We start from the raw sequence: 23836 nt of genomic DNA, 5'->3' as shown, positions 1-23836 counted from the left end.
ACTAATTCAGTATGTGTGTCTGGCATTGGCCAGTACCAGATGCTTCAGCGGAAGGTGCAAGAAATGTTGTAGCCAACAATTATGGAATAAGATGCCCATATAAGAAGTTTCTTCCTAATACCGGTCAGTTAGTGGCTGAAGCAGCACAGTTTTGCCTTATACTGAAGATGGTAATGCCTGTGGCTGTCCTCTTTAGCCATATAAATGTCTAATCCTTTTCTGAATTCCATTAAACTGCTGGCCTCAGTGACATTTTGTAGCAGCGAGTCCACACATTACCATGGTGTGTGGTAAAGTAAACCTTTCATCAGTTCCGAATTTCCCAACTTTCAATTTCACTGAACGTTCCTTTGTTCTTGTAATACAAAAAAGGATAAAGAGCAGTTCCTGACCTACCCTCGCTATATTATTCATTATTTTGTATACATTCTTCATGTCCTTCTCTTAATCCCAGTCTTTTCAGTCTCTTTTCATACGAAGACTTTCTATGCCTCAAATTATTGTCATTGTCTGTCCTGAATACCCTTGAATATTGCTATCTTATTTTTTAGAGATAGGGTAACTGAAAACAAAACACAGCATTCCAAGTGAGGGAGTACCATGGATATATATAGTAGCATTATACATTTAAAAATATGAATTAATGAAATTAGAAAAACAGCTGAGCTATAACAGGGAGTTTAAGAACATGTCATTTTCCAGTGATATATTCCACTGTGGCTATTTTATCAGCAGGCATTTTTGTCCCCTATTAATATATGTGCCGTAAGGCATTATAAAACTAGAGTCAAAACCATACATACAATAATAGTGATGAAAGATCTATGATAAACTGAACCAGTGGAAAAGACGTGAAGCCATGAGTGGGATTGCACAGAGTACACAAAAGCGACAAATCCCAGAACAACATGAAGTAATCTGCATTGCTGAAGATCAGGACATTACTGAATCTGAAACAGGTGTGGGTTTGCAAGTCACCTTCCCTACAAACATTTCCTTCCCACTCCTAATATTTCATGTCTAAAAGATGAGTAAATGTAGGTGCACTTGCTCTCCCATTTTGTTCCACTGTCAGTGCTGCAAGATCTTCTGTGCATCCCTACCTTCCCTCACCTCATAGTGCACTGGGAGAGAAAACAACCTACTTATGCTACAATCCAGCACTGACAATGAACTGAGATTGAGAGAATAACCATTATTTGTTGCTTATGATTACAGGACAGTTGTTAGAAAATCTCTGTTCATTTTTCCTTCCAAGAATTATGGGACATCTCTTACTCCTAGCTCATTGTTTGGCATCATATGACAGTGGGGGCTAGCTGATTAACATAGGACAGGGTGGACTGCATTCTGTCTCACCAGAAGATTCTTTTTGCATTATGGAAGACAGTGATCAGTGTTAAGAAAACATCCCCTCCTCACAGCACCCTCCCATCCACACTCAAAGATCAGGAAGAGCAAGGAGGGTGACTCACCTTCAAGACAGGAGCCAAAAGAGAAACAGGCTACCAGGTCTCTACAATAACAATTTCAAAATTTGGTGGGGGAAAGGGTAGGTGGATCTTGAGTGGGGGAGAGAGAGGTTCTGGGTGGTTTTTTTTTTAATTTTAGGTTGGAAAAATCTAAACTCCCAAGAAAAGTGCAGGGACAGCCTGCTGCCAACCCTACAAAACTAAAACTTGCAGACTTCATGCAACCCCTATTGGTGAGCTTTACAAAGACTGGGTTTATCATTCCTTTATGGTATTAGTTTTATTATATGCTAAGTATACTCAATTTGCCAGCAATGCAATATACCAGATCTTTTGTACCAGTCTTTATACTGTGTTTTATGAGAGTTTGGCCAACAATATGCATTATATACATCATAAAATTTAAAAAGTGTCTCTCTCACCCCTCCCAAGAAGACACCTGTAAAGAAGCAGATGACAACAAGAAAACAACAGGTACTTACCGTACACTAACTATATTGCTTGAAGATGCATTGTCTACATGGATTCTACTCCTAGTGTGCATGTGCCCCATGCATGCAACATCAGTTTCTTTTGGCCAGCAATGTCTATTGGAGCCAGACTAGTGCCTTATGTCCTCATGCACACCCACCTGAGGGCATAAAGGACAGAGCAGGCCCAACTGTTCTTCAGTTCCTTCGCCACTACAGAAGCCCAGAATAGCTGATCCAAATTCAAGTAATTGTACTTGGAGAGGAGGGTCTGACAATTAGCCACATGCATCTGGAAACTGGATGATGAGTAAATCTTAACATTCAAAGAGGTCTAGTTTCTTCAGATTCTTCTCTTTGGGTGTGGATCTAGGAGGTCCTTGTTGTTTTGACCTTTCCTGGACAGCAGGAAGGCGTGGACCAAATTATTAAAAGTGAGGTCTGTGAATGTCAGCAGAAAGACCCAGTAGTCCTGATGATAATTTAGGAAGCAAAAGAAGCACTGCTCCAGGATCTGATTTACCTGTTATGTCTGGCCATTCATCTGCGGATAGTACAATGATGAGGTAAGAAGGGCTACACCTAGGCACACAAAAACTCACACCAGAAGCAGGAAATAAGTTGTGGGCCTCAAGCAGACAATGCCAGCTGGAAGTCCATGGAACTGGATGACACATTCTAAAAAGCAGCAGGCTCCCTCTGGGGCTATATGGACTGTGCAGGAACAAAATGTGTCATTTTGGTCAAAAGACTGACCACAACTAGCACCAACATGCCAAAGTGGGAATGAGGCAAATCTGCTATGAAATCCAGAGACACAGTGGACTGGGGCTGTGTCTGTGGGCAATTGCTGGAGGAAACTAAGTGGTCTCAAATGTGGGTTCTTGGTTCAGGACCAAAAGTCACAAGAGCTAACATTTCTTGATGAATTTCAATACCTGTCCAACCAGTGGCTGACACCCCTCCAAATTCTACTTTGTCTGCAGCACCATGCCATACAGAAGGTCAGTCAAGAAGCACTGGTTGATTTCAGTGCTCTAAGTAACTTCATTGACTTGAAATTCGCCTACACACATAGGATTCCCGACACAATGCTAGGCCATTCCTGATACCATGCAATCCATTGATGGTCCCTCTTTTCATCAGGTCCAGCCTCACAGGAGACTGCATCCATGGAAGACACAACCCTTCAGTGCCATCGTGAAACCCTGCAGTTTGACTTGGTTCACTCTCCACATTTCTTGGTCATTCTTGGCATCTGTGACCAATCATGCCTAGGGTAGCCACCTGAAAATGCCAAGGTCAGGGCAGGCTGCAAAAGGAGAGCAGATTCTCCCAGCCCTGGTGGGTAACACTGAAGTTAGACTTCCCAACTAGCCACAAGCAGTGCTTCTGACTCTCCACACTGGTTATCAAGAATCTAAAACAAAATATACAGAGCCCCCTTTATTGCATTTCAGTCTCTGGCTCCCAATTAGCCACTAGGTTCAGTAAAGAGGTAAGTTATTTAAAACTCTATGATCTTTACCAAAAAGGTTCTCCTGACCCTCACAGGATTAGCACCATTACCAGATCAATATAAATTTGGATCTTACCAGAAATACCATGCTGCCAGCCAATCCTTTAGTTACTAAAACTAAAGGTTTATTATGAAAGAAAAGAAACAAACTGTTAAATGATTAAAGCAATGATTTGAAAGTTCATATATATCAGGTTTTCACTAGAATTGTGGTGTTAGCAAGCTTGTATAGTCCCTCTGGTGTACATCCAGTACTTGGATGGGTCTTCTGTCCTTTGTTTCACAGCTTCAGCAGTAAATGAGTTGATCCAGAGGTAGGTGAAGGCTGAAGACTGAAAACTAAAGACTAAAGACAATATGGATGTGAGGCAGTCTAGTCCATGTAGTTCAGGCTGCAGCATGGATGCAGGAGATTGACTGGTTCATGCCATCAAAACCAGCATGGCTCACAGTGTCGCCCTCCTTTCTTGGCAGTGCTCAGATAGACAATTGTTAATTTTAATACAGAGATTGATAAGTGTCCAGGCCATCTTGAAGCTCTACCCAAGCCAGCTTACCCTTAATGTCATCAAGACCATTCCAGAAATGATGGCATTGAGCACCTTCATCCCGTTCTGTGTCTGCACCAAAAGTTAACAGCATAGTTAGCTGCCCACCAGCATCCTTGCCTTAGTGTCTGGAGCGCAACCACTGCCATGTTTGTGTGGTCCACGTTGCCAAAAATGACCAACGTGGCTTGAATAAATTCTTTGAACTGGTTAAAGAATAAATTGAACTTTTCTAGGAGTGGGGAGGCCCAGGCCAATGCCTCTTCTGTCAGCAAGCTGGTAAGCCCCACCTTGATCTTTTCAGTAGGAAAAGTCTGCGGGTGCAGTACAAGGAGAAGATGGTTTAGAAACCCACAGAGCTTCCCCTAGTCACCAGTGAACTTGTTGGGCAATGTTATTTTTAGCTCTCGGTAGGTCTGGGTCACAGATGGCACAGCTTGTGCTTTCAGGGTGGCATTCTACACCTGCAGGCCACTGACCTAGGTCTGTAGATTCCGCAAAGCATTCACTAGCTCCTCCAAGGAAACTTTGACTTCAGTGGGGTCCATCCTAATAGCTATCCAGAGTCTTTCAGGCTGCTCAAACTGTTGTGACCGGGGTGTGGACAGTCAGGCCTAGAGGCTGGAGCAGGAATCAGGAGCCAGGAACCAGAGTCAAGGACCAGAGTTGGAGTCGAGAACCAGAAATCAAGCTGAGAGCCAGCGCTGGAGTCAGGAGCAAGCAGGGAAGCAGGGCTGGAATGGATTTGAGCCAAGCTGGGAACTAGGTCAGCACAGAAGTAATCACAACTGCAGGCATAAGCGTTGAGCAACCAGCAACTTGTTGCTGCTACTGCTGAGCTTACAAACAGGTCCTGATGGATTCCTTCAGCCAATCAAGCAGGCTAATCAGATGGTGCTACCACAACCCAGTTCTGAGCTCATTAATCTGTGTGGAAGCTGGGTTGGCTAGTCCTTAGGCTCAGCTGAAGGAATTCACTCCTGACAGCAGCCCTTTTTCTGCTACCCTGTATAGAACCCTCCCTTCCTGATTCCCACTGTGCTACCCAAGGATGGGAAGGAGATGGAGGGGACTTCTTGCTATGTCTGGACGGGGATGTGGAGAAGGAACACAGCCTCCAAGGGAGGCACAGTTCTATCCAGAGTATCCTGTCTCTGAGGGGAAGAGGTTGGTACTGGAGATACCAGTTACTGGTACAAGTTAAGGAGGTGTCTTAAATATTGCAACAGTCAGCCTCTCTAGGAGAGGGGACTCCAGTAATAGGCCCACAATTATATCACTCTGTACCATATATGCTTCAGGTACTCAGATAGCAGGTTCTGAAGTACTAGTACTAAGGAGTACATTTCTAAGTTGACTGGTATAGAGATGATAGGTACCAAGGTTCTGGGTGCCAAGTTGGTCCTGAGAGAAATGCAGTCCACAGATTTAGTGGGTACAACTGGTGCTCTTTTCATACTCGGTGCTGGCACAGTGCTTTTGGCCCTTATGAGGCTGAGGCAAGTCAGAATATCCATGTTTCTACTCGCTAGGTGCTGGAAAAGGTGACCTGTGCTTTGGCTCATGCCTGCAGGAGTGCTCTTTTCTGTCCATCAGAGGAAGTCAACACCAGAATGGTGGCAAATGGCAGGACAGAAACTCAGCTCCCCAAAACACTAATGGAAAGGGACCAACCAGAGGAACATGGTATAGCTCTTCCCTTCCTCTTGGTGTTTGAGCTCTCAAGGGAAACAACTTCAGGCAGGCTCCTTTAGCTTTCTTGGAGATCAGGAAACAGTGGTAATAAAATTTCTTCCCATGGTGTACCTGTGAAACCTCCCTTAACTCCCTTGTTGAGAAGAAGGCAAACACCACACAAGGGTTCTCCCTTCTCTGTACACTATGCAAGCATATTACTTAGTACAAAGACTATTAAATAAGTACATATAGATAGTTATTGCCTGTATGCTTAAATATAAAGAGAGAGACAGACAGACAGACAGAATGAACCTACATACATTTCAGTGTCTGAAATGCCATGGGCATTAAGAAGAAACTGAGGAACAGTTCAGCCTGCTCAGTCCTTTATGCCCTTGGGTAGGGCGGCATGAGGACATCTAGGACAGTGGCTCTCAACCTTTCCAAACTACCTTACCCCTTTCAGGAGTCTGATTTGTCCTGCATACCCCAAGTTTCACCTCACTTAAAAACTACTTCCAAAAAAAGAAGTAAAAATACAGAAGTGTCACAGTGCACTATTACTGAAAAATTGCTTACTTTCTCATTTTTACCATATAATTATAAAATAAATTAATTGGAATACATTTCAGTGTATAGTATATAGAGCAGTATACACAAGTCATTGTCTGTATGAAATTTTAGTTTATACTGTCTACGCTAGCGCTTTTTATGTATCCGGTTTTAAAACTAGGCAAATATCTAGATGAGTTGATGTACCCCATGGAAGACCTCTGCATAACCCCAGGGCAGTGATCCCCAAACTTTTTACCTCACGCCCCCTTCATCCCTGTCCATGCCACCCTGCCTCCTTCCAGCTGGGGCTGGGAGCAGGGCCATGGTCAGAGGGTCAGGCACTGAGGCCATGCACTGCAACCCAGGCCCAAGCACTGAGGCCATGTGCCTGCACCATGACCTGAGGCTGAGCCAGGGGCTGGGCACCAAGGATGAGGCCATGGCTGAGCTGGGACCAGAGGCTGTGGCTAGGCCGGAAGCAGAGCGGGGCTGGGTGGTGCTCCCTCCCTGCCCCCTACGGGGGCTGACCCCAGGCCCAGCTGCATCCCCCCCAAATGTTCCTCCATGCTTCCTTGCGGGGCGTGCCCCACAGTTTGAATATTCCTGCCCCAGGGGGTACACATACCCCTGGTTGAGAACCACTGACATAAGGCACAGGCACAGCTCCAATTGAGATGGCTGGCTAAAAGAATCCAATGTTGCACAAGTAGAGCAATGTGCACCAAGAGTGAAATCTATGTGGACAATCACTCGAAAAACAACTATGCACAAGAGTATGTACACACTGATGGTGGCAAATTTGATTGATCAATCTGGATTGATTGAGCGGGTCTTCACTGCCGCTCAATCGATACAGAAGTCAATTCAATTTAACCACCTCCTGAAAAGGCATAGCACTGCATTGATGGGAACACATTTCCCATCAGCGCAGTGCAGTGGAGACAGCACACAAAAGGGAAGTTAGGAAGTCAAAGGGAGTTACACAAGCTACTTTGCGTAACTTGTTTAACTCCCACTGACTGCTGCCGAATTTCCCGGTAAGTGTGTACTAAGCCCTAGTTTAGATACACTGGCTTACCTGAAAGAGCTTTTCCGCAAATATGTTAACCTTGAAAAAAGAGAAAATATCCACAACTTGCTTCATCAAAAATAAAAGAATTTAGCTTTATATGATTAATAATAGAGAGAAAAATCACTGAAATGTGTTTGGAAAAGGCATAAGAAAATTGTTCTTTAACTTAGTATTAAACTTCTCCATTAATATTGTGCATGAACATCCTATACATCTATTTACATAACAAGTACATGCATCCTATTTATGCATGGCTAAATACTATATTCATTAACATATATTATAAAATTTTAAATATCAATAAGGCATTCCATTGAAACTATAAAGAACATTTCAAATTAATGGTATCTTTCTTCTTATCCACCCATTTATTCTTTCCACAACAACAAAAATAAGTAAATCTATGTCAACTGAGAAGACATAAGTTTGGACAAAAAATATTGTGCATTATTGTGTTTATTTTTTAGAACTTGTATGTCACTGATACCACAGTAAGGAGTGCACTGCAAATGCCTGTATTAATTAGACAAATTAACAGTAATCATACATAGCTTCACATATTATACACTATACACACCTTTAAAGCATGATTTCGAATCCTCCTTGGTGATCCAACAAAAGGTATGTCTATACTCTGTCTCTCATCTGATGGTTTAACAGTAACCCTTTCTGCAGGAGTGTGCGGTCTCCTTGGTGGAAAGATTTTTGGAGGTCCTGGTGGAGGAATATCAGAAGGAGATGGAGGAACAGAAATTGATCGTGGAACATCTAGTGAGCTTTTTGCTTTACCACGGTCAGTAAAGTCCGGAGAACCTGCATAAATTGGAGCAGTTGGACTACCATGTTTAAACTGCTGCCTCTGTTGCCATTCATATAGCTGCCATACAGTACCATCCTTATTAGCTTTTCTCTCCTCGTGGGACATTTTCAAGTGGCTAACACGGTCCTGGGCATATTTGTAGTCACTTGGTAAGTTGCGATTTGGTGGTGAAGAGCTCCCTGTTGGCTGCCTGGTGTTCTTTGGCAGGGTATGATAATTTTCAGGAAAAGACGAAGATTGACTGGGACCTTGACGAGTAAGGGTTTGATCAGAAGCAAGACTGTGAGAAGAAGAGATATAGATTTAAATGTACATTTATCAATAGGACTGGATGAAGTAGAAACATAATTTTCATGTTGCCTTAGGAATTATATGATTAAATGTATACAAAATGAAGCTACTATTGCCCACGCAGCCCTATATAAAAAAATCCTTACTGCTCACATATTAAGATTGCGTTAATCTGATAAGTAATCTTACTTCTGAGAAATATTTGAGCGCCACAGTTCTTTGATCAATTACCAGTCTGGAGCTACCATAGCAGAGGTAGCTTTAAGGGAATAAGTTACATTACTTCTGTGTTTAGAAACACTAGAAGGTAAGAGTGCAAAGAACTGAGCTATAGCTGTTTATAATAAACAGCAAATACCGTACTTTTAAGTAATTCTTACTTTCAGTTAAAAGGTACCTTGTTCACCACTAGATGGAGTGGTTTTCTGTACAAATGTGATATATTAATTCATTTTAAAAATTGCATTACCTTAAAACAGAGAACAGGAATAAACCTCACCAGACAGAATGAGCAACTGTTAAGTAGACTTTGCTTCATTATATATAACAGATAAACCATTTATTAAATTCTTTGATATATGAACATTTGTTTGGAATGTTCTAGTCCTTGTGAGTTACTCTTTTACATGATACAATGATACTGGTCCTTGCTATCTTAAACAGCACACGAGAATTTACAAGGAAATTCATTTATAGTTCTGCTACAAAAACATGGCACTTCCTGGCTTCAGTACAACATGCAGAAAGACACTTAAATTGCAGAAATTAGCTCCAAACCTGGCCAGCAGATTTCACATGAAATCAGTTGGCTTTCAACTTTGACATAGTTGACTTCAAGAAGTCTTTCCACAACCTAAAATATAAGAATGAGAACAACTTGCCTAATATCCAGTTCTGTACTTGGCAATCAGTTATTTTCTCCTTTTAGAAACTAAGAGTTATTTGCTTCAACATCTCCAGTCAGCAACATTGCTTACTCTGCCACATTTCATGGAACACAATGTAAAGGAAAGCGTGTGGGGGGGGAGAAAGATGTTTTCTCAGCATTCAAGATGGATAGGAGGAGGAACAAAAAGAACGAGGTGAGGTGGTCTGGTGCAGAATCAGATGGTGTCCAGTAACCGTGACTGGAAGAAATCACGCACCAGGTGATGAAGAAGATGAGAGATGAGGTCCAAAAGAAGAGAGAAAGAATTGGAGTTGTGGTACACACTGATGTGTGGCTCAACCATATAATTAAAACTGCTGCTTAGAGGCTGATGCTGAGGGCTGTGAAGAAGTATGATGAAGAATCCTGCTCCGATATCACTGAGGTTAAGGCCAGAAGCTTGTTTTGGAAGCGGCTGATAATGCCTCAGTGATTGCATTCCTTGGTATTACAAGGAATGACATATGCTGCTCTCAGAGAGTGTGTAACAAGCCTACAACCCTGGGTGACTAAAGTTTTAGCCATTTTTTTCTGTTCCTTTGGCAAAGAGTCCAAGACAAAACTCATGGCATTCCACAAGATATACACATAGTGAGACATGATGGCCTTATAGTTGGCCACCCAAAGGCCTAGTGAACCACCTAAGAAGACTCTTATGCCAGATATATGCATCTTACTCTGTTGCCTCACACTGTCTCCCATCTGAAGACATCACCATGGAGCTAGCTGGTGAATGCTGTAGCAAGAACTGATATCCTTCAACTGGCATAGGACGCATCCTGTCTGTTCATTTGGACATATGCAGGGATGAAGAGGGAGACAGATATCTTAGGTGGGTTGAAAATGCTGGAGCTAGGAGATGGAGACAGCTTCTCCCTGGTCTGCATCTATAATATGTCAAACAGGAGATCAGATGTCTCAGGGGCACAACCCCTGCTGGTAACTGAAGAGGGGTCTGCCATTCTACCAATAGCTCCTAAACGCTCTCTGTCAGGTGAGGAAACAGATAGAGCACCATTTGATCGTCTGGTGAGGTAAAAGGTGTACGTTCCTCTACAGTGGACCCATACATGTCCGCTAAAGGAATCTGATCCCATTCTTCAGATATAGGCAGATCCACCTGAAGATGAGAATACTCATCTTGTGTAGTAACCAAGGTTCTTCAAGATATGTATCCCTCTGGGTGCTCTACTTCATGTGTCAGTGCATCCCAGCACTGTTGATCAGAGATTTCTGCAGCAGTGCTTGCCCAGGCAGTGCATGCACAGAGTGTCTCACAGCGCCGTTGGTGCCTCAACCACCACTCATGTGGCCTGACCCTCTCAGTTCCGTCTCTACCATGGAGATGAATTTACACACTCCGAAGTAGAGGGGAAGAGAGGGGATAATGCAGCACCCACAGGGGGACACATCTTGAAGAACCTCTGTTCCTGCACAACGCTCTTCTTCTTCAAGTGTTGTTCCTGTAGGTGTTCCACTTCAGGTGACTGTAGAGCAGTGTCCCACCATGGGTGGGGGGAACTTTGGAGTGATTCTGGTGCCTGATGTTAGCATTGTGGAACTTAATCGAGTGTTCGTGTCTGCATTGGCCATGACTGCATAGTGGCTTATGAATGTATGTTTGGAGGTTTATGTTGCCGCTCTACAAATGTCCGATATAGGAACATTGTTGAGAAATGCAACTGAGGTCACTACCGCCCTTGTGGAATGAGACCTAATACTGGTGGGTGGTTTTGTTTTGGATTGTTCATAACAGATGTATGCAGCTCAATATCCATTTTGATAGTCTTTGTGGGGATACTATGGTTCCCTTTGATCGTTCTGTAGTGGAGACAAATGGTCCGAGTGATTTACAGAACCCTGAGGTTCTGTCTAGATAGAATGAAAATGCTCTTCTTATGTCTAGTGTGTGCCATTTAGCCTCTTGTTGATTATTGTGAGGTTTGGGATAGAATGTGGGAAGGTGTCTGACCTGGTTCATATGGAAAGAAGATGATACTTTGGATATGAATTTCGGGTGGGGTCTCATGGTGAACTTGTCTTGAAAGAAAATGGTGTGCCATAAGAGCCCTTATCTCACCTACTCTTCTAGCCAAGGTAATTGTGATTAGGAATGCTACTTTTTTTTAGTTTTAATGGTATTCGAGTACTAGCGGTAGAGTGGTTGAGACCGCTTGAATGAGTTTTGCTTGACACCACATTCTTTTCCATTTCTGCAAATATGTTTTGCGTGTGTAAGGCTTTCTGCTGTTCAGTAGTACAAGTTGGACTTGTTTGGAACATGCTCTCTCTATTTGTTGGAACCAAGGAGCCTCCAAGCCGTCAAGTAGAGCATTGGGGTGAATTGTGGTGTCCCTATTCTGAGAAAAAAGTCCCTCTGTATTGGGAATCTTCGTGCAGCCCTAATGGACATTTTTGTTAGGTAGTGGTACCAGGGTTCTCTGGGCCATGCTGGTGCAATGAGGATGACCGAGGACTGGTCCCAGCAAATCTTGTTTATCACCCTTGGTAAAAGTGTGAATGATGGGAATGTGTATAGTAGTGTCAATTCCCATTTGAGGCGGAAGACATCCTGTAGGGATTGGTATCCTCGCCCTGCTCTGGAACAGAATTGGATGCATTTGCAATTCATTGTTGTTGCAAACAGGTCTATGGCTGATACTGCCCAGCATTGAAATATGTTGCAAAGGACTCTGTCGTTCAGCTCCCATTTGTGCTCAAGTCCAAATTTTCTGCTCAGCACATCCACTGTTATATTCAGATGCCCGGGGAGGTATGAGGTAGATATAGCTATATTGTGGTTTATGCACCAGTTCTAGAGTCTTATGGCCTCTGTACATAAAGAGTGGGATTGGGCACCCTCTTGTCTGTTTATGTAAAACATGCAGGCTATGTTGTCTGTCATTATTTGGATTGATTTGTGTAATATTTGTGGGAGGAAGCGTGTGCACGCCCTGCGTATTGCCCTTAGTTCGAGCAGGTTGATACGGAGTTGGGTTTCTGCTGGGGTCCATTGCCCTGAACAGTAAGATTCTGCATATGGGCACCCCAACTTATCAGTGAGGCATCGGTTTTATCTATGACCAACAGTATGCGTCTTTGAAATGGTACGCCCTTGCAGATGTTGTTCAGGTTTGTCTACCAATTCAGAGTCTTTGATTTTTGCAAGTACTTCTAATTGTCTGTTTAGGCTGTGCCTGTTTGGTGCGTAAACTGAGCGTAGCCATCCTTGAAGGCCTTGCATGTATAGTCTGGCGTGGTGGCCACCATATGGCCCAGCAGTTGGAGGCAGGTGCAGGCTGTGATATACGGGCTGTTTTTGATTTCTTAAATGAGTTTTGATATTGTGTGGAATCTCTGCATCAGTAGAGTTGCCCTTCTTGTTACAGAGTCAAGGTATGCCTCTATAAATTCTAGTCTTTGGGACAGTGACATGGTTGATTTCTGGTAGTTTATCTGTAGACCTAGACTTTGGAAGAGGTCTATGGTCTTCTGTGTATTGTGCACTGCCTCCAAAAAAGTTGAGCTTTGTAGGAGGCACTCATCTAGGTACGGGAAAATGATCACCCCTTGTTGATGTAAGTGTGCTGCAACAACTGCAAGTGTCTTGGAGAAGACTCAAGGTGTGATAGATAAACCAAACAGTAGTACCTTGTATTGGTAGTGCTCCATACCTACTGTGAATCCAAGGAATTGTTGATGAGATGGATGTATCGTAATATGAAAGTAGGCGTCTTTTAGGTTGAGTGCTGAGAACCAATCTCCCCATTCCAAAGATGGGATTATTGCAGCTAAAGTGACCGTTTTGAATTTTTGAACATGGACAAATTTGTTGAGCTTCCTGAGAGCTAAGATTGGTCTTCACCCTCCGATCATTTTCTATGTTAGGAAGTATTGGGAGCAGAATCCCTTCCCCTTGTGTTGTGGTGGTAGCTGTTCTATTGCCTCCAGCTGCAATAAGTGAAGCACCTCTTGTTGTAGTAGGCGCTCATGAGAGGAGTCCCTGAAAAGGGATGGTGAGAAAGGATGAGTGGGCGGTGTGGATGTGAAAGGGATGGAGTAGCCCAGTTGGATGATATCTAGGGCCCATTTGTCCATGGTAATTGCTGCCCAATTGGTGTAAAAAGGGTGTAAATTATGTCTGAAAATGGTCACTGCTTTGGCCATTCGGATGCATCTCAGACCCTTGACCAATACCTCAAAACACCTGTTTTGTCTATGACAGTTGTGAGGAGGTCGATTGATTGGATGTTTGTCTCCTCCTCTGGGGTTTCTGCCTGTAGGTGTCATGTAGCCTCTGCTGACATATAGAGGAGAAGTCTCTCTTCCAGTAGGGTTGGCATCTCCTACATTTAAAGGACGGCGTGTAGATTACTAGGGTTCTGAGGGTCATCCTTGAATCTTTCATTGAGTAAGGGTTTTGCCTGTCTTTTCGAAGAATAGTTTCTCCTTGTTGAATGGCAGATCTTCCACTTTTGTTTCCAGGTCCCTAGGAAAACCTGATTGCAGCCAGGAAGCACGTCGCATGACTACAGCTGTTGCTCGAGCTGCCATATCTGCAATGTCGAGGGATGCCTGCAGGGACGTTTGGGTGATTAATTGGCCCTCATTTACTAAGGATTTAAATTGGGCTTGTTTGTCCTATGGTAAGTATTGGGTCAGCTCATTGATTTTGCCATAATTGTCACGGTCATATTTGGCCAATAGGGCATTATAGTTAGCCACCCTGAATTGCAAGGCTGCTAACGAGTATACCTTGTGGCCAAATAGATTTAGTCTTTTGTTGTCCTTGTCCTGTGGAGTGAACTTTAGTTGTGATTGTTTGTTTCTGTGTTGTACAGCGTCCACTACCAGGGAGTTAAGGAAAGGATGAGTGAACAGAAAATCCATGCCCTTTGAGAAGATGTAATATTTCCTGTCTGTCCTCTTACAGGTTGATAAAGTCAATGCAGGTATTTGCCAGATGGTATCAGCGGGTTGCATTATTGCATCATTAATGGGCAGCACAATTTTTGTCTTAGCCCATGTATGTAATATCTGTAGTAGTTTATGTTGATTGTCTTCCACCTCCTCCAAAGGTATTTCTTGGATTATTGCCACACGTTTAAACAACTCTTGAAATTGTTTAAAGTTATCTGCTGTGGTGGACAGTGGTGGCATTATTGCCTCATCAGATGAGGATGAGTTGTGGGGTGGTGAGGTATCCTGCTGCACCCCCACATCTGCCTTGTCCATTTGTCTTCCTGAGTCTCCCGTGGTTCTGGGGATGGTGGAACAGGTTTATCTATATCTGTGGCCAATGTTGGAGGCCAAGCTTTGATGCCATGGGTCCCAAGGAGGCCATTGTGTGCGAAAAGATCTCTAGGAAAGTAGTTTCATTTCTTCTATCCACTCTTTCATAGTTTTCTCCATTTGATCCAGTGATTTGGAGGAGGATACTGACTCCCTCCTGACTGGGGATGAGCGGTATGGGGAGAAAACTGTTCCCTGCATGACATCCTCATCATCAGCGGGAAGTGGAGTGGCAATAGACGAGATTGTTAATTGTGATGTCTGTTGCTCAGGTGATACATAAGTGCTTTAGAGAGGGGAATGTGATAGACGTGTATCCTCCCGTGTGCGTGGTGCTGTGGCTGTTGCTTTGGTGGTACCAAGGTGGTTTTTTCAATCGGCATGGTGGTCGGTACAGTTGATTTAGTTTTTGCCTTTTTCGGTGCAGAGGTTGGTGACGGTGCCAATGGTGGTGGCATCCATGCCGTGGTGGATTTCGGCATCGTCTTGGCCGGTGTCTAGGGTGCCGTGACAGACTGTGGTTTGCGACTTGGAACCGATATTGTCTTGGTGCTGCCAGCGCCGGAGGTAGTCGGGTCATCCACTGTGCTCTTCCAAGAGGTGGTTGGCATGCGGGGTAGAGACCTGGCTGGAGACCACTTTCTTTTTGGTGCATCTCTGCTGGGCGAGGTCGAGGCTCTTTTCCTTCTCTCAGCAGAGATTTGAGCCCTATTCTTGCCCTTTTCTCCAGTACTGGGTTCAGAGGCAGGTTGGAGGGACTTTTCCATAAGAATGAGTTTCAGGCAGAGGTGTCTGTCTTGCCTGCCTCTCTCCTTAAGGTTAGTGCAATGGGTGCACTTGGCTGGGATATGTCCCTCTCAGAGGCACCTGACATGGAGAGCGTGTCCATCGGAGACTGGGATTGCATCTCTGCAGGATTTGCATCTTTTGAATCCTGGTGATCCAGGCATTTTGTGTAGTCTAAGTAGGAATGACCCCCTATCTTCTTTCTCTGTTTTCCCCTCAAAACTATACCTTATCTTAACTAACTTATCCTATGAATAAACCTATGAGTAAAACTATCTATCTTAGATTTTATTCTCAGGCAAAGAGTGCTGCGGAGCTCCAATTCAGGCAGAGGACGGTTAAGGAACAGAGGCTGCATGAGTGGCAGTTGAGGCGCCAATGGTGCCACAAGACACCCTCTGCACATGCACGGCCTGGACAGGCACTGCTGCAGAAATCTCCAATCAACAGCGCCAGGACACACCGACACCTGAAGTGTAGCACCCACAGGGTCACTCGAAGAACAACAGATGGATATAGTGGTGGTATCAACACTTGCAAGACAGGATGCATTAGTACCAGATGAGACATAAGCGCTGGTATGGGCACTGGTGCCAGAAGGAGAATCATTGCCAATGCCTAGGTTAGTATCAGAAATGGTCTTGCAGCTTCCAAAAAGGCCTACATAGAGTCCTGTATATAGGGCCACAGCAATTGAACAGGGCCTGCATGAAATCCTTCTATGATATCTGGATTTGAAGTAAGGGATAAGATCTGGTTTACTGAGAACTAATCAGGGGACTCCTCCAAGTTCATCTACAAAGGTGCTCTGAGGCAGGTCTGTATTGGGACTGAAGGAGGCACAGAGTCAGGTAGCAGAAAAAGATGCAGTGAGATAGTTAATACCCTTGACAGTGGACCTCACACACAGTCAGATGCAGAGAAATGAAAAGTGTTATTAAGAATCTGAAGCAGCAAGGAGTCCCTTTGGTACCAAGATGACTGGTTCTGGAGAAGCGCTGAGAAGAGGTGACCACAGTGCTGTTTGAGTCTTCAAAGCACCTATGGGTCTCAGAGTAAATAGGATTGAGATGATGCTTCCTCTTTTTCTTCAGTTTATGACTCTCTTGTGAGGAGATATCCTTCCTATTCTCCTTCCCAAATGGACATCTACCTGAACTTGAGATCCCGAAACAGAAGCATTAATCCCACAGGTCAGGCCTGGAGTCTATGCTGACAGCAGTGGAGCCAGGTGAGGAGCAGGCACTTCCTGTACCAGCATCAGGGCTAATGAGGCTTAAAATGGATGCTTGTTTGGTTTTTGGTGCCATTTTAGATTTAACCAGCTTTGATGGTGCTAGATGAAGGATTCCCTACCAGTAGAGAGCCAAGAAGTTCCCTATCTCGTGACAGTGGTAGAAGGTAGCATTGAGGATGGAATAGGAAGTATGTCTCTTGGGTCTCAGTTTCTTCAACAGGCCTGCTGAGGTATCAGTCTGTGAACACTGAGAAGCCAAATGAGCCTGGAGCCTCACATGTCTCTCTACTGGTGAGGGTACTGTAGGTGTAGCAAATCATATATTGGGTTACTAACGGGTCTCACCAAGACACAGAAGGGACAGGACAAGGGTGTTAGTCTCTGGCATAACTGCCAAGCAAGATGCACACCCTTAAAGTCTTTATATGGCCCAAGGCCAGATTTAGTCTCAATAAGGTGCTGAGTGTTCCGAGGACAGGTGAATGGCTATTCAATCTAAGATATCCTATATTACTCTAAAGTAACAGTTTATAATAAAGTTTTAAACTAAGCTAAAGGAAGGTCTAATCCTGAGGACACAAAGCAAATTCTGTTCACTTTCTGAAGGAGCAGCAAAAATACTGAGGCAGGTAGGAGTGTGAACTCCCTTATATTAAATAGGCTGATGACACCTCACTCTTTTGTGAGAATGCTTATGAAATCAACAGACACAGTTTTTCAAGGCAGTGCCACAGCTTGATGCAGTGGAGTGAAATTTCACAAGTGGGAATGCATAGAGGTTCTTGAAGAAGAAAAGTATGTCTCTTACCCAGAAGTGCCAGGAATGGGAAAAGCGTCCTGCAACAGTCAGAAGATGAATTATTTTCTGCTATATTTGGAAAGGGAGGACATTGGTCGGCATGAGTATATCTAACAAGGAAATACTAAGCAGGTTTAGCTTGGGTTTGACTCATCAAAGAATTAAAAAAAAACCCCAAAAACCAGATTATTCTAAAATTCTATATTCACCGTGTCTGCCTGTGCACAGAAGTCTTCAGACTGAAGGCTGGAGCATCACCTCTGAATGACTACAGAGGTGATCCAGTAGGGGCCCATGACTTGGCCTCTCACTTAAAAGAAAAATCAATAACCTCCTGGGAACAACTTTTAAAGCTTCCTTCCTCAGTCATTTTCCACCTGCATAATCTTTTTGGAGAGTCTTACTTTTCAAGAGTGTGTAACTGACAGCCAAAGCTTTTCAATGTCATAGAAGCAGCTATGGGCACTATATGAAATGGGAGGAAGAGTATCTTTTAAAAAAGGTCTTATGACACCTTCTACATATTAATGTGTTGATCCTGAGCCTACAAATAACAGATGGACCCTTGGAGCCCAATGATTTAAATAGGGCTTTGTATAGACATATGAGGTCCACTAGCATGCATCACCTTGCAGGATCAGGGTCTTGGTTTGTAGAATTGAGCCAGGAAGCAACTTTGCATGTATTTCATAAATCAGCAAGTATGAGATTTAAAAAATTTAAAATAAAAAAACTATCTTTGATAAATATTACTTCTTAAAATGATGGGTATATACGTTTAAGAAATAGGCAACAGATTTATTGCTCCAAAATAGTGCATTCTGCAAATCATATACTGGAGACTTGTTATATTTTACTGAATGACAGCATAATTCATGGACTGTGGAGCATCATAAAACTAAGTGGGTTGTTCATGGTCAAATCCAACAAATCAAAATAAAAAAAATTAATTACACTGGCCATATCTCAAAGTTAATATTAATACCTTAAATTCCTATAGCTCTCTTCATCACATTCCAAAGTCCTTTACAGACTGCATGTCCAGTAATTACTGTATTTCATTCATCCATCATTGAAATGCATCAAACTCTGAGATGGAAACATGACAGTCATTCTGCATAAGCAGCACATCACGACAGTGTTTTTCAGGCAAGGATGTGCAAAAATAACATCTAGCTAAACTACTATATGAGAAGAGCACTTAAGTAGGCAGAACGTAAAAAATCAACTTAGATTTTGGCCAGGAGACTGTTGCTAACTAACATTTGCAGAAGTTCCACACAAAGCTTTATGGTCGTAGTAAGTCAGATAGTTTTATGTCTTATTCAAAAGATGGCAGCTGCAGTTGTAGTGTCCCTAGCATCCTAGTCACTGGGAAACTCGCATAATATTGACCCAGAGAAAAGTGAAATCTGTTATTTTTCCTAATGCCTCCTAGTTAGGTACTAATCAAGTCTGACCATTGCCTTCGATTTTGGAGGGGAAAAAAATGTTGTCAATGGCTTTCCCATTTGTTTGTTAGTTTTTAATCATAATTATAATTGGTTTTTAATTTTTTTTGGTATGTTTATGTGGCTGGTATAACACCAAAAGACAATAGTATGTTTTATCTATTTAGCATATATTAGCAACAGTGTATGTTAGGAAAAAATACTAAAGACATAATTTCCCCTACTTTTAACTGTATCTACCCCAAACAAATAAATATGCAAATGAAACAGAATAATAAAACAATTAAATATTATTGAAAATATTAGGTTAAGGCAGCATACAGGTCTCTGAAGAAAGGGTTGTTATGGTTTTTAGTTTCTTTTGGAGTAGGAGATGAGTGGACAGAAGAGGAAATAGGAGGAACAGAAGACTGGACTTTCACATAGTTTGCATTAACAAGTAATTGAAATCCCTTACTGGAACTCCAGCAGAAGAATATTAAGCATTTTAATGAGCAATTAGTTTTTTTTTTTTAAGTCACAATTTGATTCCCCCCCACAAGTCACACATTCAATTTTCTTCTATTCATTCAATATTACCATTTATCTCAATTTCTTAAGTTTCCTCTAATATCTAAGGCTCTGATCCTAAAAGTTACTCCAGGTCGGAGGACTTGTGTGGGCATAGAGCCCCCAGCTAACTTTTCTGGGATTCTACATGGAGTAACTTGTAGGATCATTAAAAGCAGACGCTTATTACTTATCAGCCCATTACTTTTGAGAAAGAGACAGAGAGATACATGAGGGCACATACCCATTGAAGAAAAATAAACGGATGAAAACATTTTTAAAAGTTACAGATAATACAAACATTCAGCATTCCATCTGCCTATATAATCAGTATGTCATGTAATTTTCACAGACAAACAGGGAACAAGATTCATCGTGTATGCCACAGGGACATTTTAGTGCTGCTTCATTAGACATATTGTACATCCAGATTACTCAAGAATCCAATTACACTGCATTTCATGTATGTGTTACACACCAACATGACCCATATACAAGTATTGTGGGGGAAAAGAAACAGAGAAAAAAGGTTAACATCTCTCTTTTGTTTTTAAATGGTAAATAGAGGTTGAACCTTGTAATCAATCTTGTCCAGGAATAAAAGAGGACTTTAAGGGTTAATCTTTGCATTTTAGCTCTTAAATTTTGAATACATTCAGGTTAACATTTTTTAATGAAACATCCAATATAATCAAAGAGAATATAAGCATATTCCAATGTCTCATTTTTCCAGTTCATAATAAAAAAATAAACACATTTAAGGAAAGGTTTTCATCAGTATCATACTGACTTTTCCAGAATTCAAAGGACACAATTAAAAAAGCTTTTTCTGCACTGGATGAATGAGAAAATTTATAGTAGTTATTTCATTACTATCTTAGTATGATAGCATTCTCCTTGGTTTAAAACAAGTTATCTGACATTTGTTTTCCTTTATTCTGAGAACACCACAATTAACTATTTAAAGACTGGCCTGTTACTAACCTTTTTGTATCTCCTTTTTGGACTTTTACCCAGTTCTCCACTTGAGCCATGTTGTTTTTCCTTTGAGTCTGTTTATCTGGATTTGCTCTGGGAACAAACCCTCTTTTATACAAACTGGTACCATTCTGCTCCACTGGGCCAGCACTCATGTTTAATGAACTAGGAAACATCCCATTCTTCTCAACTGGCTGAGGTTGAGCTACTTGGGGCCGAGATGCACTTGTTAAATCTGGAAACTGATCAACTTCTCCTGATGTTAATGGATGCTTAGATTTTCCCCTCTTAGTTTCCAGAATTTCTTTTCTGCAGACATAACGTTCCTCATCTTCTCTTTCTTTTCTTATCTCTTCATGTTTATCATATCCAAAGTTTTCAGTTGCTTTTTGATAACTCTCTTTTATATCTGCAGTATCCATCTTTGCACGCTCTTTGTAAGAATCCACATGGTTAGCTTGGGGAACAGCTTGCTGATCCACTTTTTCTGTTTCTCTGCAATGAAAATACAGTATGTGTTTGATGTGAATACCACTTTATTGTGAAACCTTAAAAGAAAAGTAGTGAAGTTTTGCAAATTTTTTAATATTTAAAGGGGAGCCCAAAAAAATAGCCTCTACAGCTGGTGATAACCTGATGCACCAGGATTCTGAGACAGGACTGGGTGAGATTCCTTTTTTCCCTCCATTTATACAAACAGTTATAAGGAAGCAGCAAACAAACTTATATTCAGCTGCGCTTTGCTAGGAACAGTTATACTTGGTTATTGAAAAATAAAGTGAAAATACTGATAATACAGCATAGTATTTGTGTAAATGTAAAGTTGTGTGTTACGGGGGTGTGGAGTGAAGAAGTTGTAGACTTAAAAAAAAATTACCAGGAGAGGAAAACACCCACCACTTGGTACAAGCATTTCCATTTCAAAGAGGAAAAAATTGCTCTTTAGAAGTATTTTTATAAGCTCTAAGGATAAGCCATTTCTGTCAAGGATAATATAGTAATATCCAGAGAGAGGTGAAGTACCATCAGAGACAAGAGAAATCATTCCAGCCTTCTTCAGTTTGGTGGCTAAATTTTAACAAGATTTCCCCAAAACTCTCCACACGACTATCACAGATAGAATTATTTGCCTTTTCCCCCCTAAAATCTTTCCAAAAACTCAAAATATCTCTTGAGATTAGTTGATATTTGGAATATATCTACATATAAAAATGTTAGGTATATATAAAAGTTAGCACTATATAGTTAGCACTATAAAAATTTTAGGTATTATTGTTTGTCAATGTAATTTCTGATAGCTAGCTCACTTCATCTGCAACTTTCCTCATAAGACTCTACCACATTTAATCCTGTTTGGCAGTTTATTAAGATATCATTGATCTCTGAGTAGCACTTCATCTTCTCTGAACCTAGTATGACCTGATAGTCAGTTTTTGGTGTCAGCATCTGTAAAGCTTCAAAGTATGTAGCCTTGCTTTGAAGGCTTTTCTTGCATTCCCCCATTTATTAAACCTGACTGAAACTTTGGCTGATATATTTTTAAATTATACAGGCAGTGCACAGATATTTACCTAACTGTTTGTTTTTAAAAATGCTATATCAATTAAAAGATATTGGGACACAGAGGTCCTAAACCAGACTATCCAATGTCCCCAAAACATTCCCATCTCCCAGACACCAAAGCTATATTTTCAGACTTTTTAAGGGCCTGACAAAGCCCATACTGCTGAAGTGCCATTGTCTGAACAAATTCCATTCAAGAACTGGGCCATTCTGTAGTTCTGCAAAAGCCCCTGCTGTCAAGATTCTAAACATTTAAATAGAGCCGGTCAAAAATAAGGACACAATTTTTGCATAAGATTTGTACCTTTTTTGTTAAAACATTTTGAATATCAATTTTTTTCACCCAGCTCTACTTTTTAAAAGGACAATTATCAATAAATAAATAAATAAAAATGGAGGGGCTTCACCATGGCAGTCAGTCTGCAGGGCCTAGTTCCCGTATATTTGGAGATCCAGGAGGATCAATTCAACTGAGTCACACTCCCATGTAATTTATACAATGCAAATTAAGAGGGCAGGCATAGAGGAAAGTCCAGAGGTAAAGACAGAAAATAGGCAGCATAATCACCTTCAGAGTCCTAAAGTAGCTTAAAGGGCAACAAAATCATCCAGGCAAAGCAGTGGAAGAAGCAAGTTAGTAAAATAGCTAGGCTTTGTCTTTACTATGAAAAAGGTAGTTTTTTAAAACTTAAGGTAAAGTCCTAGTGAAGACACTGAATTAGCAGGTTGAGAAGACTTTGGGAGAGCCTATTCTTTAACTGGACCTGGTCAACTTGGGTAAAAAACTACAAGCTGCCTTGTCTTCAGCAGAATTTTTCACTGAGTTAGCTAACTCATGTTAAGAGCACACATTTTCTCCAAAAACCAGTCCCATGTGTTTCAAGCATAAAGGCCGACAGTTAAATAATATAGCACAGTTTGAATAAATACACAGCTCTGCAACCATAGTCTAAGCAATCCAAAGACAGGAATGAATGCTGAAAGATTCTAACTCATCCAATACAAACAATATTAAATAACCATTGCTAACTGAAAGAGCACCCTCTAAATGGACGAGCTGGGGATAGGAGCTTTTTCAGATGACTACCTTTCTGATAAAATGTCATTTTCATCTTCATTTCATCTTCAGCAATTACTAGTGAAATCTACTAACTTTCATAATCATATCTTCAGTTTTGTGAATGGTCATAATTTACATGCTACTAACTTCCTTGGGATTTTTCCCACCTATTTTTGTTTAGATTTATAGGGTGTGTCTACACAAGGACAAAAGACCAGCAGCACAGCTGCAGCTGATGTGGGTCAGCGGACTCAGGTTCGTGGGTCCCTGACTGTGAGGCTAAAACTCTGTGTAGACATTTGGGCTCAGGCTGGTGCCCAAATTCTGGGACCTTCCACCTTTGCAGAGTCCCAGAGCTTGGGCTCCAGCCCAAGCTCAAAAGTCTACAAAGAGAGTTTTAGCCCCACAGCCCAAGCCCCGCAAATTCAAGTCAACTGACCTGAGTCAGTCTCGGGTTTTTCATCTCTGTGTAAATATAACAGAGTGCGGAGTTCGTTTCTCTTTGCCCTTCTCCTTGGCCCTGACCTTACATTGGGATCTGCTATTATGTACACCTTCTGGGACTAAATGTGGAGGAAAGGTCACTGCTAGCTGCTCCCAGTGCAGGATCAAGGCCTTGGGCAGCATTTTAATTACAGCTGGTTAGACATTAAAATGTATTCCTAGGAAAGCAGAACCAAATGGCAAAATTCCTCAGATAAATTATTCATGAAGAATAATTTGACCATTTGTACCTGCTTTAGGTTCATCATTTATTAGTACAGCCATT

The 23836-nt window shown here is 41.9% G+C and overlaps 1 protein-coding gene across 12 annotated transcripts in view; it reads right to left on the bottom strand.

The window, feature by feature from the left end:
- PLEKHA7 (pleckstrin homology domain containing A7) overlaps positions 1-23836 on the bottom strand; it is a 291612-nt gene that overhangs the window by 44948 nt on the left and 222828 nt on the right. For all 12 annotated transcript variants that reach the window (XM_067540688.1, XM_067540693.1, XM_067540691.1 and 9 more), the window contains 2 exons: positions 20451-20939; positions 7891-8413 (listed from right to left, as the gene is read on the bottom strand). In XM_067540688.1, coding sequence (XP_067396789.1) covers positions 7891-8413; positions 20451-20939 — 1012 coding nt within the window. The remainder of the gene's footprint in view (positions 1-7890; positions 8414-20450; positions 20940-23836) is intronic.

This window comes from Emydura macquarii, unplaced genomic scaffold, assembly GCF_026122565.2.
Source record: "Emydura macquarii macquarii isolate MOO-44397 ecotype Brisbane River unplaced genomic scaffold, CSIRO-AGI_Emac_v2 contig_587, whole genome shotgun sequence".
Lineage (NCBI taxonomy): Eukaryota > Metazoa > Chordata > Testudines > Chelidae > Emydura > Emydura macquarii.
The sequence above is the reverse complement of the archived record's forward strand: the minus strand, read 5'-3'. Positions and strand labels throughout refer to the sequence as shown.